Raw genomic sequence first — 14,566 nt, forward strand, 5'->3', positions numbered from 1 at the left:
AATGGCCTTGTTCTCTCCCCCTTACTTTGTTCTCTCTCTGAATTTGTTGCTTGGCACTGTAGTCAGCCCCTTTATGCCCAGGCTCCCTCAAGCCGTGTGCCTAGAGACCGCCCGGCCCCGAAGAAATTGTCTCTGCTGCTGTCCCCGGTGCTCCCTTTCCGGGGTTTCTTTCTGCTGACTTGCACTTCTTGTCGGGTACATAATACAAGATCCAACACCTTCTGTTGCCTGTGCATGAGGGACAGTTCTGAATGATACCTGAGGGAAGACAACCAGACCGAAAATGCAAGAGTGCTGACCTATTTGACAGATCGTGAAGGGGCCTTCTGAGGGAAAGGATTTCTCTGCAGAAACAGTCTCTGCATTCGTCCTGAAAAGGCCCCTACTGGGGCACTGAAAGGTGTCGGCTAGCCCGGAGCTGCCAGGGGCAGTTTTGCCCTGCTGAAGCAGTAATATCCATGCCTGGAGGCGAGGCTTCTGCCAAAACCAATCTGTTGGCAAACCCAGCTCCCAGGCGCCCATCTCTGCAGTGAGTTCTCCCTGCTGTGGGGGAGCGGGGCAGAGCGTGCTGTGGTTTGCGAGCTTCGGTCTAGGCTCAGCAGCCCTGTCAGCACGGCCTCTTCCTTCCTCCTGCCTCTGCCCCTAATTTTTTTCTTGCTGCTTTTTAAAATTAAGCAGCCCTGCAGGGAGGGGAAGTCCCTTGGCATTTTGAGTATTGAGGTGCTCAGCAGAACTGCCTGGCGTCCTGTTTGTATGGAGCTGTTTTAATTCACTCTCTAATAGGTCATTTGGCCTTACCAGCAGAGTCTTAAACTAAACTTGATAATCCTTACGTCAGCAGTGAGGCTCAGGCCAAGCATCCAAAAGTGCAGCCCTGAGTGATTATCTGAGGGAAGTTTTGAAGCCTTTATTCCCCCGGCTCTGTTCGTCTGGCTTGTGCCTGGCGCCTCCTTGGGTCATGCCTCCTGTTCACTACAGCTAAGACAGGCAGGAGTTTTGGGAGAGCAGAATGAATGAAGGACTTCCAGGTTCACGTCCCCATTCCATGTAAGGAGCCTCAGAGTGTTCGTGTGCTGTGGCAGTCACTGGAGATGGGGCTTGTGCTCCGGGGACAGGCAAGCTCTTGGTCCACCTTTCATGGAGATGCACGGAGCATCTTCCTGCTGCTTCCCTGATGCAGGCAACTGATGATGTCAGGGGCTGCTCCTCCCCCAGTCTGGCCTTTACCTTGCTCCTTGGAGGCATGGTGCCCCAGACCTTTCTGGAAGTACGTTATGTCCTTTTTTTATTGGCTGTTATTAGCTATTATTATTGGCACTCTCGCCACTTGATCACTGCAACTTGAGGTTTCAGATTAAAAGTGGCATCTTGGGCAGAGTTAGGGCTGTATTTGGAGACAATTCTAGGATAGGAAGTACCTGCCAGCCCCATTGGCTTTTATGCTGAAGCAGGTATTCTGTTCCAGTCTTTCTTTATTCTGAAGGCAGTGTTCCTATGCCAGTCTTTAAAAATACTACAGTCCTGTGAGACCAGATGATGACCGCAGAGACTCGAAGCTGTCAGAGTTCTACAAAAACTTTGCCCTTTTATCTTTAAAGGAAACTCTGCTTTTTGCTTCCTCTGATGAGGAATTAATGGTTATAGGCCATAAGTGACAATCATACCCAGAGCTCAGAATTCCATCTTACAATTTATCTTGTTCCAGCACAGCACATGCTTGGAAAGCATTGTCCCTGTTTAAAGATGGAGAACTTGGGGGAAGGAGTGGCTCTGTGGTTATTGACAGGAAAGCATTAAAGTCTAGTTTGCCCTAAGAACCATCTTGATCTCTCTCTCAAAAGAAAAGAAGTTCCTGTCTCTGTTTTTCAGACGAAGTTGTGTGTGTTTTGTCTTTGTGTAGAGGAACATGGCTTAGTTTGAATAGGTTCAGTTGTGTTCTTTTGCGATCTTTAGAAAGAATCCATATGAGTACAGTCTTCGTGAATATCTTAAAAGCAGATGGAGACCTTTTTTTTGACCCCTGGATGTGTTGGATCCCCGTTTTCCTTCTTGTCTTCATATCTCCCACATTTACTCTCTTCAGAAGTGATGTCACATGTAGCCAGAGGAAACATGAAAGGTACAGAAAGTCTTGAGAATTTGAATTGCATGGCACCTTGGCAGAAATTCATAATCATTTTTTTAGGTTAGGGGAATTTTAACAAAACTTTGAAACAGAACTTAGTTGTGGGAAAAAAAAAAAAAAAAAAAAAAAACCCTGATTTGTGATCCTAATTCTAAGTGAGATTAGTACTGTGATGTATGTGGAGCTGTGATATTGTTCAAACCTATTGTAGTTTTAGTCTGATGTCCATTACTTTCTGTCTGCGCCCCAAAGTCTTCATCTTGTGCGTGGAGGCCAGTTTCATGAAGAATGCGTCTGAAATATGCCATTATTTGTTTTGTTGCTTTTGTTGTGAGGATTGCTTTTCCCATTATTTCTTTTTCATTCTTGGCCATAGAACCCCATGAACAATTTCTTTGCAGAGTGATTGCGTACACATGGCCCAAGAATGGAACTGCCGCTCTTGGCATTCTCTGGCACAGATGTGTTGCTCAAATTGTGACACACATAGCACAGTGCCTTGTGGATGTGGTCTTCTACCGGCCTGTGTTCTGGGCCTGGTCCTGGGATCTCCTAAATTTGTATCACAATGTTAGTGGTCTTAGCCTGTCTGGTTCTTTTGTTTTAAATAATGAAGCTCAGCTCTGGTGTATGTCACAGCAGTTTGTTTGAAGGGTTAATGAGCTTTGTGAGATACTTTTAGATCCTTAGAGGAAAGGTGTTATTTAACCACAGCAAGGCTTCATGCTGGGAATGCCTTCCTACAGAGCTCTGAGTGCCTGTCAGACTCTCTTCCATTCATCCTCATCCCTGGTAGGGAGGTAGGTGGGTAAGCATTGTTATTAAGTACAAAATAGTGTTATTTACTGTTACTTTCATCTGTAGCCTGGGGAGTAATTGTAAGAAATAGAACTTGTAAAACAGATTATAGAAGAAAAACACTGGGAAAATCTCAAAGTATCATGCACTTGATACTCTTGTTTCTTCTACTTGGGTCTAAAGTCTGAGTGCCACACATGAAAACGACAGGAAGCATCCTTACCTCTGGAGAACTGGGACCCAGTACATCCTGCCAAATACTTGCATTAACTGAACACCAGTACTTATTTTCAGTTGTACTGCTTTACGTTCTGAGGGTCAGTTTAACTCAAATATACCAGGAATCATTGTATATTTCACAGGCCTTCGATACTTGGGATTTTTATTTTGGAGTTTGAAATGAATTTCCTCCTGGCGAAGTCATGTTGGGCAGCAGATAGTTTGCTGTGGCCTCCCAGTATAAGAATTAGGTTTTTGTAAAGGAGAGATCTTTGGAGAGAGGGGCCACTACCTTGTCTAAGAAGAAAGAGAACAAACATCATTTGGGAAGCCACGTGGGCGGAGATCCCCAACAGGTTTGTCATTATGCTCTTGAGGACTGACCATTCATTTGGTTTCGTGGCTTGAGGTCACAGATAGGAGAAGGCTCCTCTTCACCCTCTTTCCACCTATGTCTGAGATTAATTACACATGGAGTTATTTCTGGTCTTCGATGGTCATGTCACAGGGCCTAGGAGGAAGAAGTAGAAGGTCTGAAATGAATACAAGGAAAAATGACCACAGTTAGCCCTTAAGTCTCACTATTTATTTTCTTTCAGTGTATACCACGACATTACTAGAAATCAATAATTCCCTCTGTGTTCTCCCTAGGAAACAAACATGAACAAACTTAGAAATGATAGGCTTCACAGATCATGTGAACAAGGGACAGAAGGATGGTTGGATTTTCTCTCGTACTTCTCTGTCAGGGAAGCCTTGGTTTTGACCTGTTAAAAAACCAAAATTCAACTGAGTAAATTTGAAGATCTGATTGATTTTATTTAATGATTCGTGAATCCAGCAGCATCCCATCTTAGCAGATAGAAGAGAGCTGGAAGGAGCTGTACCAAATGAAAGGCTTTTTATAGGAAGAACAGGGCAGAGAAAGGAAGTTTCCAGCCAAAAGTAGTTTATTTCAGGCAAGGTCACCTTCCTTTAGGGGAGGACAGGGGTCTGTCAGGCAGATGAGCTCTCTGGTGCTGACCATGGAATTCCAGATTGACTGGTGAAAAGGTCACATTCCTGGAAGGGGCTGAAACTCCAATTAGGTTAGATATTGTCTTGGTTTGCTGATGTGGGGCTTAGCACAGGGGACTCCATTTGGGGCCTGTTTTTATTTTATTTTTAACAGACCAAAACCTTCATCTTGGTGGTCCACATTTCTCTCTTTACTTGGTGAAAGGGAAAGTTTATTCCATTTCTAAAGATACTGTGAGTATTCAGTAAAGGACAGCAGCTGTGTGCACAGCAGTTTTCAAACGTCGTATTTATACTTAAAAATAAATATTTTATTAATTTATTTGAGAGAGAGAGAGAGAGCACGAGCAGGGAGGAGAGGAAGAAACAGGTTCCCTGCAAGCAGGGAGCCTGATGCCGGGCTTGATCACAGGACCCTGCCCAAAGGCAGACACTAACTGACTGAGCCACCCAGGGTTCCCTGAAACATCATATTTATACTTACTTAGATTTAAATTTTTTTTTCCAAATGATTCATTTTTTTAGATTTTATTTATTTATTTGACAGAGACACAGCGAGAGAGGGAACACAAGCATGAGGAGTGGGAGAGGGAGAAGCAGGCTTCCCGCTGAGCAGGAAGCCTGATGCGGGGCCTGATCCCAGGACCAAAGGGTCAATCCTGGGATCATGACCTGAGCCAAAGGCAGATGCTTAACGACTGAGCCACCCAGGTGCCCCTAAAATTTTCTTTTTAAATTATCCAAATTGGTACTTATTGCTTGCACGTAGTATCCCAAATATTTGAAGTTTTAAATCCTAATTTTATTTCCTTATCAAATATTTATAGTTTTGTGTAGCTATTCATTGTTATGTTCCTTTACAGCAGGCTTTTTAAAAATTTTATTATTTATTTATTTATTTTTTTGACAGAGATCACATGTAGGCAGAGAGGCAGGCAGAGAGAGAGAGAGAGAGGAGGAAGCAGGCTCTCCACTGAGCAGAGAGCCCGATGAGGGGCTCGATCCCAGGACCCTGAGATCATGACCTGAGCTGAAGGCAGAGGCTTTAACCCACTGAGCCACCCAGGTGCCCCTACAGCAGGCTTTTTTAAAAATGCTGGCTTCCAGCACAACAGGACTCTGTGTGTGTGTGTGTTTGTGTGTGTGTGAGAGAGAGAGAGAGATGTTTTCAGAAAGAAAATGGTTTAGGTTTCAAAATTCCCAAGGGAGTTGTTATAAAACAACAGTGAGGAGAAAAAACTCAGCATGATTTAAATACCTTGACGTGATTCTTTTTTAATTTAAATTTTTCCTGCTAGGTCTTTTATTTCCCAAACAATAGACTGCTCTGCTCTTCATGAACTACTTTAGGCTAGAGAACACAACCAAGTTTCTTTTTTCTTTTGTAGTTTAAGCTTTTTTTTTTCTTCTTTCCCCTTTCAGGTACCTAATTAAATAGAGCCCCTCGAGTTCATTTTCATCAGGGATTCAAGTAAAACTCTTCCAGCCATCTGATTCTTATACCAGGTCCCAGATAAGAGGTGGCAGGGAAAGTAGGAGTGAGCAGTGGAAGAATGTGTTCATCTCCGTCTCAAGGTGGTGCCGGCTGGAGAGCCCTCCCTGTGGCTTAAGCAGGGATGTGGGAAGGGGCTGGGGGTGCTGGGGTACAAGAGCCCAGACTTCAGGTAGGCTTCCCGGGTTTAAATCTCAGCTTTGTATTTTCCTTTTCCAGCTTTATGAATCTCAGTTTCGCACCCTTTATTTGCTATGTACCCGTGGGCAAATCACTTAAGCCTTTTAAACTCCACATTCAGCTGTACAGTGGGAATTAAGAATTGTATCTGCTGCTTGGGGTTTTGAGGGTGCAGTCAGAAGGTCACGTGGAGCCCACAGCAGGATGCCAGGCACACACGCTTGCCCAGTCAGGTGGCCAGTAACAATCTTTATTTTATTAGCGTTATCAGTACTTATGTATGTATGAGTCACTCTGCTCTTTTTTTTTTTTTAAGATTTTATTTATTTATTTGACAGAGATCACAAGTAGGCAGAGAGGCAGGCAGAGAGATGGGGGAAGCAGCCTCCCCACTGAGCACAGAGCTGGATGTGGGGCTCAATCCCGGGACCCCAAGATCATGACCTGAGCCGAAGGCAGAGGTTTAACCCACTGAGCCACCCAGGCACCCCACTCTGCTCTTTTAATATACATTTAGTAGCGCTGGCATTAGCTGTGTTAAAAGTCTCCTTTACTATATATTTGAGCTTGCAAAAATTTAAATCGACCTGGTAAAAACCACCATAAACAAAGTCAAATGACAAATGGGTCAAGGGCTGTATTTGCAATGCATAATGTAGACAAAGGGTTCATTTCCTAATATATAAAGAACTACTCAGTTAAAAAATGAACAGTTGTAAGGCTTTTTATGGTGGTATTTTTCCATTTAACGGTGCTACAGATTTCATGTCATGAGTACTCAGAGCAAAACAGGAAAACCCTAGGTTGGAGGGGGTCTCGGGACATGTATAGCCAAAGAAATATCCATGAGTGTGTAAACAGACCTGAAATTTTTGTTTATGTTTCCCCATAAAGTAGCTCTCTCTCAGAAATGTTCTGTTGCTGTCTGCAGTACCTCCTGTGTACCCTGTCACCCATGATTTTCTCATCTCCTTTTCCTGGCTCCCCTGCACCCAGAAAGTCACAGAGTCTTTTCTGGGTTTCATTCAGAGTAGTTCACAACTGCTTCAATCTTTTCAGGCATGCAACTACTATCTTAGTCAAAAAGATATTCAGTACCTTACTGGACTGTTGGTTTCCCTTACTTTCCCCTCGTCCCTCCTCCAGGCACCACAGTATACCACACCCAGATCAGTTTCCTTAAGACGGTTTTTGTGTCGGCCCACCAACCTACTCAGAAACCTTCGGTGGTTCTTACCATCTAGAATGGAGTCTGCCTTCTGAACCCGACCCTTAGGGTCCTTTCGTGTGATTCACTGTTCTTCTGTCTCTAGCCTTACTGAGTCTTTTTCACTATGACTCTTTAGGGACCCTCTAAACACTTAACCTGGTCGGCATGGACGCCCACTGTGCCCATTTCTGCCTTTATGCTGCCCAGCTCGGCTCCCGTCTCCTCCAGCCCACTGGCTGGCCTCTGTGCCTTCGGTGCCCATTGTTTTCTTGCTTCTGTGCATGTATTAGCTGTCTGGACCTCCCCTCTTACGTTTAACCTCTGGCCCCTATGTTGTTTTAGGTAAACCTTTTCTTTTTTTCTTTTTTTTTTTTTTAAGGTAAACCTTTTCATTGAAGTAGAACATAATCCAGAGGTGCCCAGATCACAAAGTAGATCAGCAACTTTTCACAAGGTGAACACACCCATGTCATCCACATTCCTCTCTTCTGATTCACACCCTGCTTCCCTAACTAGATGGTAAACCCTTGAGAGACAGAACTACATAGTGTGCCTTTGTGTGAAAACGCATGGAATTAGGTGCTCAGTGACATTCCAGATCAGGAATTTGAGCTAAGAAAGGGATGTAGGGTGGCGCCTGGGTGGCTCAGTGGGTTGGGCCTCTGCCTTCGGCTCAGGTCATGATCTCAGGGTCCTGGGATCGGGCCTCTCATCAGGCTCCCTGCTCGGCAGGGAGCCTGCTTCTCCCTTTCCCACTCCCCCTGCTTGTCTCTCTCTCTGTAAAATAAGTCAATAAAGTCTTCAAAAAATTAAAAAAAAAAAAGGGATCTAGGCTTTAACAGATAAGAAACACATAGAAGGGGTACCCGGGTGGCTCAGTTGGTCAAGCATCTGCCTTCGGCTCAGGTCATGATCCAGGGTCTTGGGATCGAGTCCCACGTGGGCTTCTTGCTCAGTGCGGAGCCTGCCTCTCCCTCTGCTTGCTGTTCCCTCTGCTTATGCTGTCTCTCTCTGACAAATAAATTTTAAAATTAAAAAAAAAAAAGAAACAGAAATTTAAAGGAGTATGTGAAATTTCCATTACTAACAGCAAATTCTTTCTTGACAACTAGTTATAGTTTAGATATGATTAGAGAGAATATAATTTGGTGAGTCTGTTCAAGGGTTTCTAGGTGGTAACCTGTAAGTAAGACCTTCAAATCCAGTCTGAACAAGCCCGTGTCATAGCTTTCACTTTTCAGATAAGGTACGCAGACATGTACAACGTTAGTTTTCATTGTCATTCTCTCTAGCAAATATTTATTGACCATACACAGTCTACTAGATATGGTTCCAGCGTATGTTAGTATTCAGCTGTGAATAACACACAAGATTGTTCCTCTTTACAGAGCTTGTATTTTAATGAGTCACTAGAAATAATTGATAGAACTGAAAGAAAGGCTTTAAGACTGAAGGTACACAACAAGGCCTAAATAGGAGAATGGTGAAAAATGGTTACGAAATCCTCATCAACATACAGAGGGAATAAGAGCATGGAGAGAGGAGGGGCTCAAGGACGATCAGCCCCGCTCTAGGGACATCTGGTAAGAAATCCATTTGTTTGGGACATTACCAAAGGTACGAAAGACCGGCGGCAACTCAGAAAGGTAAAATAAGTCCAGAGTTAAGGAGAGCAGAGAGATTTCAAAAACATCATAGGAAATACTTAATTTTCAGCAGAGCCTTACAGTTTACAAGGAAGGGACTTTGACTTGTTCATCCCACCAGATCTTGGCCACTCTGATCACGTTCATACAGTCATGCTGCTTCTGTGAGCTGGCCGTGAGTGTAGACCGACTGCCGAACTCTTCTCCAGGCTGCTCTTATCACCGTTTTTCCTGTTTACTTTAAAGCTCAAGCATGAGGAGCTCGCTGGCTGTCACGCCGTGCAGAGGTTGTCCACATAAGGCAAAGTGAGGTCAGGCACATCGTTTGGCAGCCCCTTGCCGTGGCTCTGTCACTTGGAAACCTAGGCACAGGAGATGGACGGTAGAGGACCCCTAGGCTGCTAAGCCTGAAACAGTAACTTGTTGAAAGTATTATGAGTTCCCTTTTTGTTCTGTTTTGTCTTGCCTTTTATTGCCCCTTTGGTTATATCTTTTTTGAAACTACAAGGCTTCAGTTTGCAAAGCTATCAATCTGCCAGTCTTGACGTGGCTTTCACTTCGAATTAAGGTTCAACAAAGGGATTAGTAGATAACCATTTCAGGCTGTGTTTCTTTACGCAAAAGGGTGGATATGGTTTGAACAGGCTGCCAAAGCCAGGAAGAGAAGTTAATTGCGTAAATCAATGCAGCCAAGAGCTGATCACCTTTCTGAAAGACAAGACCATGCAGCATACAACCTCTAAATAGATCTTTGGGGTCAAGTTGATGTCATGTGGAAGAATCAATATTTACTGGGCTTTATAAAGTTAGCCTTAATGAACCCCAGGCATTTTGCTAGGCCGCTAATTGCAGGAAGAGGGAAGGCGACAGTGGCTGAAGTCCATGGCTATGGAGCTTATGCAAAAATAAGTGTAGAGACAGTCACTTGCTTTTGTGCAAAGGGCCCACCCTAGATTCCACCCAAGCTTTTCTTGGGTATGTGTACGGAAAGGCTGGCTTTCTTGGGATTTTACTGACATTTTAAGAAACAGCAGCTCTTGCATCGTAACAGAAGAACATAAGCCCTTTACACTTCGACACCGTTATCTAAGCAGTTAACTTTCTGAGATGAGTTTTTTTTTTTTTAAAGATTTTATTTATTTATTTGACAGAGAGCACAAGCAGGGAGAGTGGCAGGCAGAGGGAGAGGGAAAAGCAGACTCCCTTCTGAGCAAGGAGTCCGAATCAGGACTCGATCCCAGGACCCTGGGATCATGACCTGAACTGAAGGCAGACGCCTGACCAACCGAGTCGCCCAGGCCCCCATCTGAGATGCGCCCTGATGTCGTTTTGGATTCTGCCTTATAAATGTGCTAATCACGAGGGCAGGTGCCTCTCAGAGTATAGCTCATGCCTCCGTCTGACACACTTGAAAGCTTTTAAAGTAAAGAATTGTAGTAAAGAGCGTTTACTTTAGGATGCTGGCTTCAGTCCAAGTTGAGTAAAAGGTTTTTTGATAAATATTATCATTTGCATGTGTGATATCGTCCAGTAGAAGGCTGTTTGGTATGCCTGAATGTTCTGGATTCCTCTTGGGATTGGCAGAATCACTGGTGGGTTAGGAACCTTATCTTCTATTTATTTTAATGGGTGCTTCTACTACATGTTGTTGACTAGGTAGAGGAATGCAATCAGATTTTGTCCTGTCTGTAACAAAATACTGACCCTGTAGAGTCAGGAACTGAAAGTCGTCAAGCAGCTTTGTTAGGTGCTATGACTCAGAGTGTAGCCCCAGGATGTTTGTTACAAGTTCTTGGTCATGGGTGCTTAGTAGATAAATTTTGGAATTGACCTTTCAGCCCTCTTAGTGTCTTTCATCAGTGGAGGTTTTAAAATGCACCAGAGAGAAGAGCTTCTCTTCTCTTCCCTCTCCCACTCTCATCCCTTCTCTCCAGGATCGTTTTTCAGAACAAACACTGAAAAAAAGCACGAGAGGTTTGTTGGGATTGTTGTAGTGGTTTTTTTTTGTTTGTTTGTTTTTTAATTTATTCGACAGAGAGAGATCACAAGTAGGCAGAGAGGCAGGCAGAGAGAGAGGAGGAAGCAGGCTCCCCGCCAAGGAGAGAGCCCGATGTGGGTCTCGATCCCAGGACCCTGGGACCATGACCTGAGCCAAAGGCAGAGGCTTTAACCCTCTGAGCCATCCAGGCGCCCCTGTTGTAGTGTTTTTACAAGAGAATCTGATGGCTGCTATTTTCATCTGTATTTTCCTTTGGATATTCATTGTGGGTTTGTATTCTTTCTTTTCAGCTCTTTGAGAACTTCTACTTTGGTACCCTGAAGCTCAATTCAATTCACATCTCTCAGAGGTTCACAGTAGACAGCTTTGGAAACTACGCTTCCTGTGGGCAAATTGACTTCTCCTGAGGTGGATCTTGGGAAGTGCTAGAAGTTGAACATCCTCACCGGGTACTGAGGGAAAATACCTCTGTTTGAATTACTGAAGAGGGAGGGAGAAATTTGGATGGTGACTTTCCTGGGTGGCTCCCCACACAAACCATGGTCTCTCGTGGTTGTCCCCAGTCCTCAAACTGTCAGCTAAGGTGGCTGTGGGCACAAGGTAGTGTAACCCATGGCTTGTTCATCTTTCACAGGGTCTGCCTTTCTTTCTGAAGGTCTCCTCTGGAAATGTACGTCTCAAGCCCATTGGAGCTGAGATTCACGTTATTTCTTATACACCTATGGATTTTCCTACAGCCATTAAACTCTTTCATAGTAGTACTTTAAAAGAGAATTAAAGACCTGGTTTTGTTACTCTCTCCACCTAAATCAAATGTCTGCAGTTTTTAGAAGGTTTGATTTTTTACTTCCCTTTAGACCTAAACTTTTTTTTAAAGATTTTATTTATTTATTTTTTAAAAAGATTTTATTTATTTACTTGACCGAGAGAGATCACAAGTAGGCAGAGAGGTGGGCAGAGAGAGAGAGAAAGGGGAAGCAGGCTCCCCACCAAGCAGAGAGCCTGATGCGGGGCTTGATCCCAGGACCCTGAGATCATGACCTGAGCCAAAGGCAGAGGCTTAACCCACTGAGCCACCCAGGCGCCCTGAAGATTTTATTTATTTTAGAGAGAAAGCAAGCAGGGCAGGGGCAGAGGGATAGGGAGAGAGAAAACCCAAGTAGACTCTGCGCTGAGCATGAAGTCTCAACGACCCTGAGATCATGACCTGAGGTGAAATCAGAAGTCGGACACTTAATCCACTGAGCTACCCTGGTGTCCCTGTACCTTAACTTTTTTTTTTTAAGATTTTATTTATTTATTGGACAGAAAGAGAGACAGCGAGAAAGGGAACACAGGCAGGGGAGTGGGAGAGGGAGAGGGAGAAGCAGACTCGCTGCTGAGCAGCGAGCCTGATGTGGGGCTCAATCCCAGGACCCCAGGATCACGACCTGAGCCGAAGGCAGATGCTCAACTAGTTGGGCCACCCAGGTTCCCCTGTACCTTAACTTTTAATCACGACCCAGAAGTTCTTTTTTAATATGGTAAAAACCACACAACATATGGTTTACCATTTTAACCATTTGTTACTGTCCAGTTCCGCACTGTTACGTGTCCTCACATTGTTCTGAAACATCTCCAGAACTTTCCCATCTTGCAAATCTGAAACTATACCCATTTAACAACTCTCCGTTTCCTTCTCCCCCAGGTCCCTGGCAACCACCCTTCTACTTTCTCTATGAATTTGATTACTTTGGATACCCCATGGAAGTAGGATCATACAGTATTTGTCTTTTTGTGACTGGCTTACTGCACTTTAGCAAAACATCCTCAAGGTTTATCCATGTTGTAGCACTTGTCAGAATTCCCTCCCTTTTAAAAAGGCCAAATGATATTCCTCTGTACATGTACACCACGTTTGGTTTATCTCTTCAGCCACGACTGGGCTCTTGGGTTCCTTGACCCCTCGGCTGTTGTGGATGTAGTGCTCAGTGAACATGGGTGCAGAGGGATCTCTTTGCGATTCTGCTGTTAGTTCCTTTACTGCTCAGAATTTTATCTTTAGCAAAATAACTCAAAGTGTTTATCTTTTACTTTGGTCTGTCCTCTTCTGAACTTGGCACCCTTTTATGTGTGTTAGGATCCCATTCCTTACCTTCCCCTACCCTCCAGGCTTCCCACGCCCCTGATGGCATTATGGCATCATGGCTCTTTTATATTTCCTTCAAGGCAACAGCAGTAGAAACAGTGAGGATAGGGGCAGGAGGATGCGGGGTTCCCTGGGACAAGGGCAGGTGCAGAAGCTCCTTCTTCCTTGCCGGGGACTGTTGGGTGGAGGGGGCTTGCAGCACAGCTTCCCTGACCCATCAGTCCTGCCACGTGCTCTGCTGGGATGCTCCGGCCTCAGGCTTACCCTCATCTCCTCCTGTTCACATCCCTCTTCCTCCATGTCCCCTCTTTGTCTTCCCTTCATTCCTTACTCTTATTTTGATTCTATCCGTTTGAGAAGTCTCCTTCTGAACCCTGTGCATTAAGGCTGCCTTGGATTTGTTCCTCAGTGTGACTGCACAGATCATTTGTGAATAAATGAATTTCCAAAGCCACTGTGTTTGTGCTCGCTTCGGCAGTACATATACCAAAGCCACTGTGTTTTTCTCTAGTATTATCGCACAGTTTTAGCTTGACCCCCTTTGTTGGGGCGTGTTGGGACACCATGCTGCCCTCATGGACGCCCTAGCATCGCTGTATCATTCATCTGGAGCTTACATAGGAGTGCCTGCAGGTGGTTTCTCCCTCAGATGCTTTCTTCTAGGAACGTTCGTTTTTTATTTTTATTTGAGGTTTTACCTCGTTTACTGCCAGAGGTTAGATGGCACGTGAGAAGGAGTGCTCCAAGGGATCATACTGAAAAGTGGAGCTTGGTGTCCTCATCTCATCCCAGCATTTCTCTCCTATTGGTTTCTTTTCGACACCTGCCGCCCGGCAGCCTTGGCCCCAGGAAGTAAAAATGTCTTATTTTCAATGTCAGAGATGTATGACCTGTGTTTCCAGTAAATCTTTTTTTTTTAAGTTTTATCTTTGGAAGATGTAACCTTGTATATCCTAAATTCTTTTTTTTTTAAGATTTTATTTATTTATTTGATAGAGAGCTAACCAGGCATCCCCCAAATCCTAAATTCTGCATTTAAGGACCTATTGTATTACTGAGTAACTTTTCACAAGTAATTTACCTTTTTCACTCTCCTTCTCTCACGACTCTACAGTGGGTTTTTCCAGAGGCTACATGACTTAGCGACATCTTCACTCTAATGGTTAATGGAGAATGTACTTCGGTATTTTTGTGTTTCCTAGAACCTTGTAAGCTGTAATTTTCCAAGATTTGGGATCTCCTCCTGCCAACTTGTAGTGGGATACATGTTGGAAGATTTGCTACTTGTGTTTATAAACAAATTTCCTTTAATAATATCACTTAGCAATTCATTCTGCACTGCAATAAAATTAAATCGCAGCTCCCATCATTCTCAGGCGGTTTTTTGAGACACTGACTTCACCATCAGATCCTTGAAGAGCAGGAGGGAAAACAGTTTCTCACTGCAGTTATCACACAAGATCTGTGTTGTTACATAAGAGACTTCATCACGGGAGAAAAATCTTGATTTTTTGGGAGGGGACACAAGGAGTTAGTCCCGGACAAACTCCATACCCATGGTGGAAACATGTGAAAGTCACTTTTTGTGGTGGTTATGTTTAAGTGAGCTCCAGAATTTACTAGAGTGGACACTGCTGAGAATTCAGCTTCGTAAAGACCCAAAGCTTGTTCTCTTTCACTCCTGTGCCGCGCCCTCTCCCTGGAGTGGAAGGGAACCCCACAGCACCAGGGTGCTGAGCGAGGAGCACCTCT

The 14,566-nt window shown here is 44.3% G+C and overlaps 1 protein-coding gene across 5 annotated transcripts in view; it reads left to right on the top strand.

Moving 5' to 3' along the window:
• Positions 1–14,566, top strand: part of ASCC1 (activating signal cointegrator 1 complex subunit 1) — a 106,633-nt gene that overhangs the window by 86,208 nt on the left and 5,859 nt on the right. For 2 of the 5 annotated variants that reach the window (XM_032840894.1, XM_032840876.1), the window contains exon 10: positions 3,794–3,931. The exons of 1 other annotated variant lie outside the window; for it this stretch is intronic. In XM_032840894.1, coding sequence (XP_032696785.1) covers positions 3,794–3,916 — 123 coding nt within the window. In that variant the 3' untranslated portion in view covers positions 3,917–3,931. Of the gene's footprint in view, positions 1–3,793; positions 3,932–5,581; positions 5,609–10,976; positions 11,136–11,320; positions 11,511–14,566 lie in introns of those variants that run through there. 2 more of the 5 variants (XM_032840885.1, XM_032840904.1) reach the window with 2 other exon arrangements.

The sequence above is a fragment of the Lontra canadensis genome, unplaced genomic scaffold, assembly GCF_010015895.1.
Source record: "Lontra canadensis isolate GAN:19392208 unplaced genomic scaffold, GSC_riverotter_1.0 scaffold3, whole genome shotgun sequence".
NCBI lineage: Eukaryota > Metazoa > Chordata > Mammalia > Carnivora > Mustelidae > Lontra > Lontra canadensis.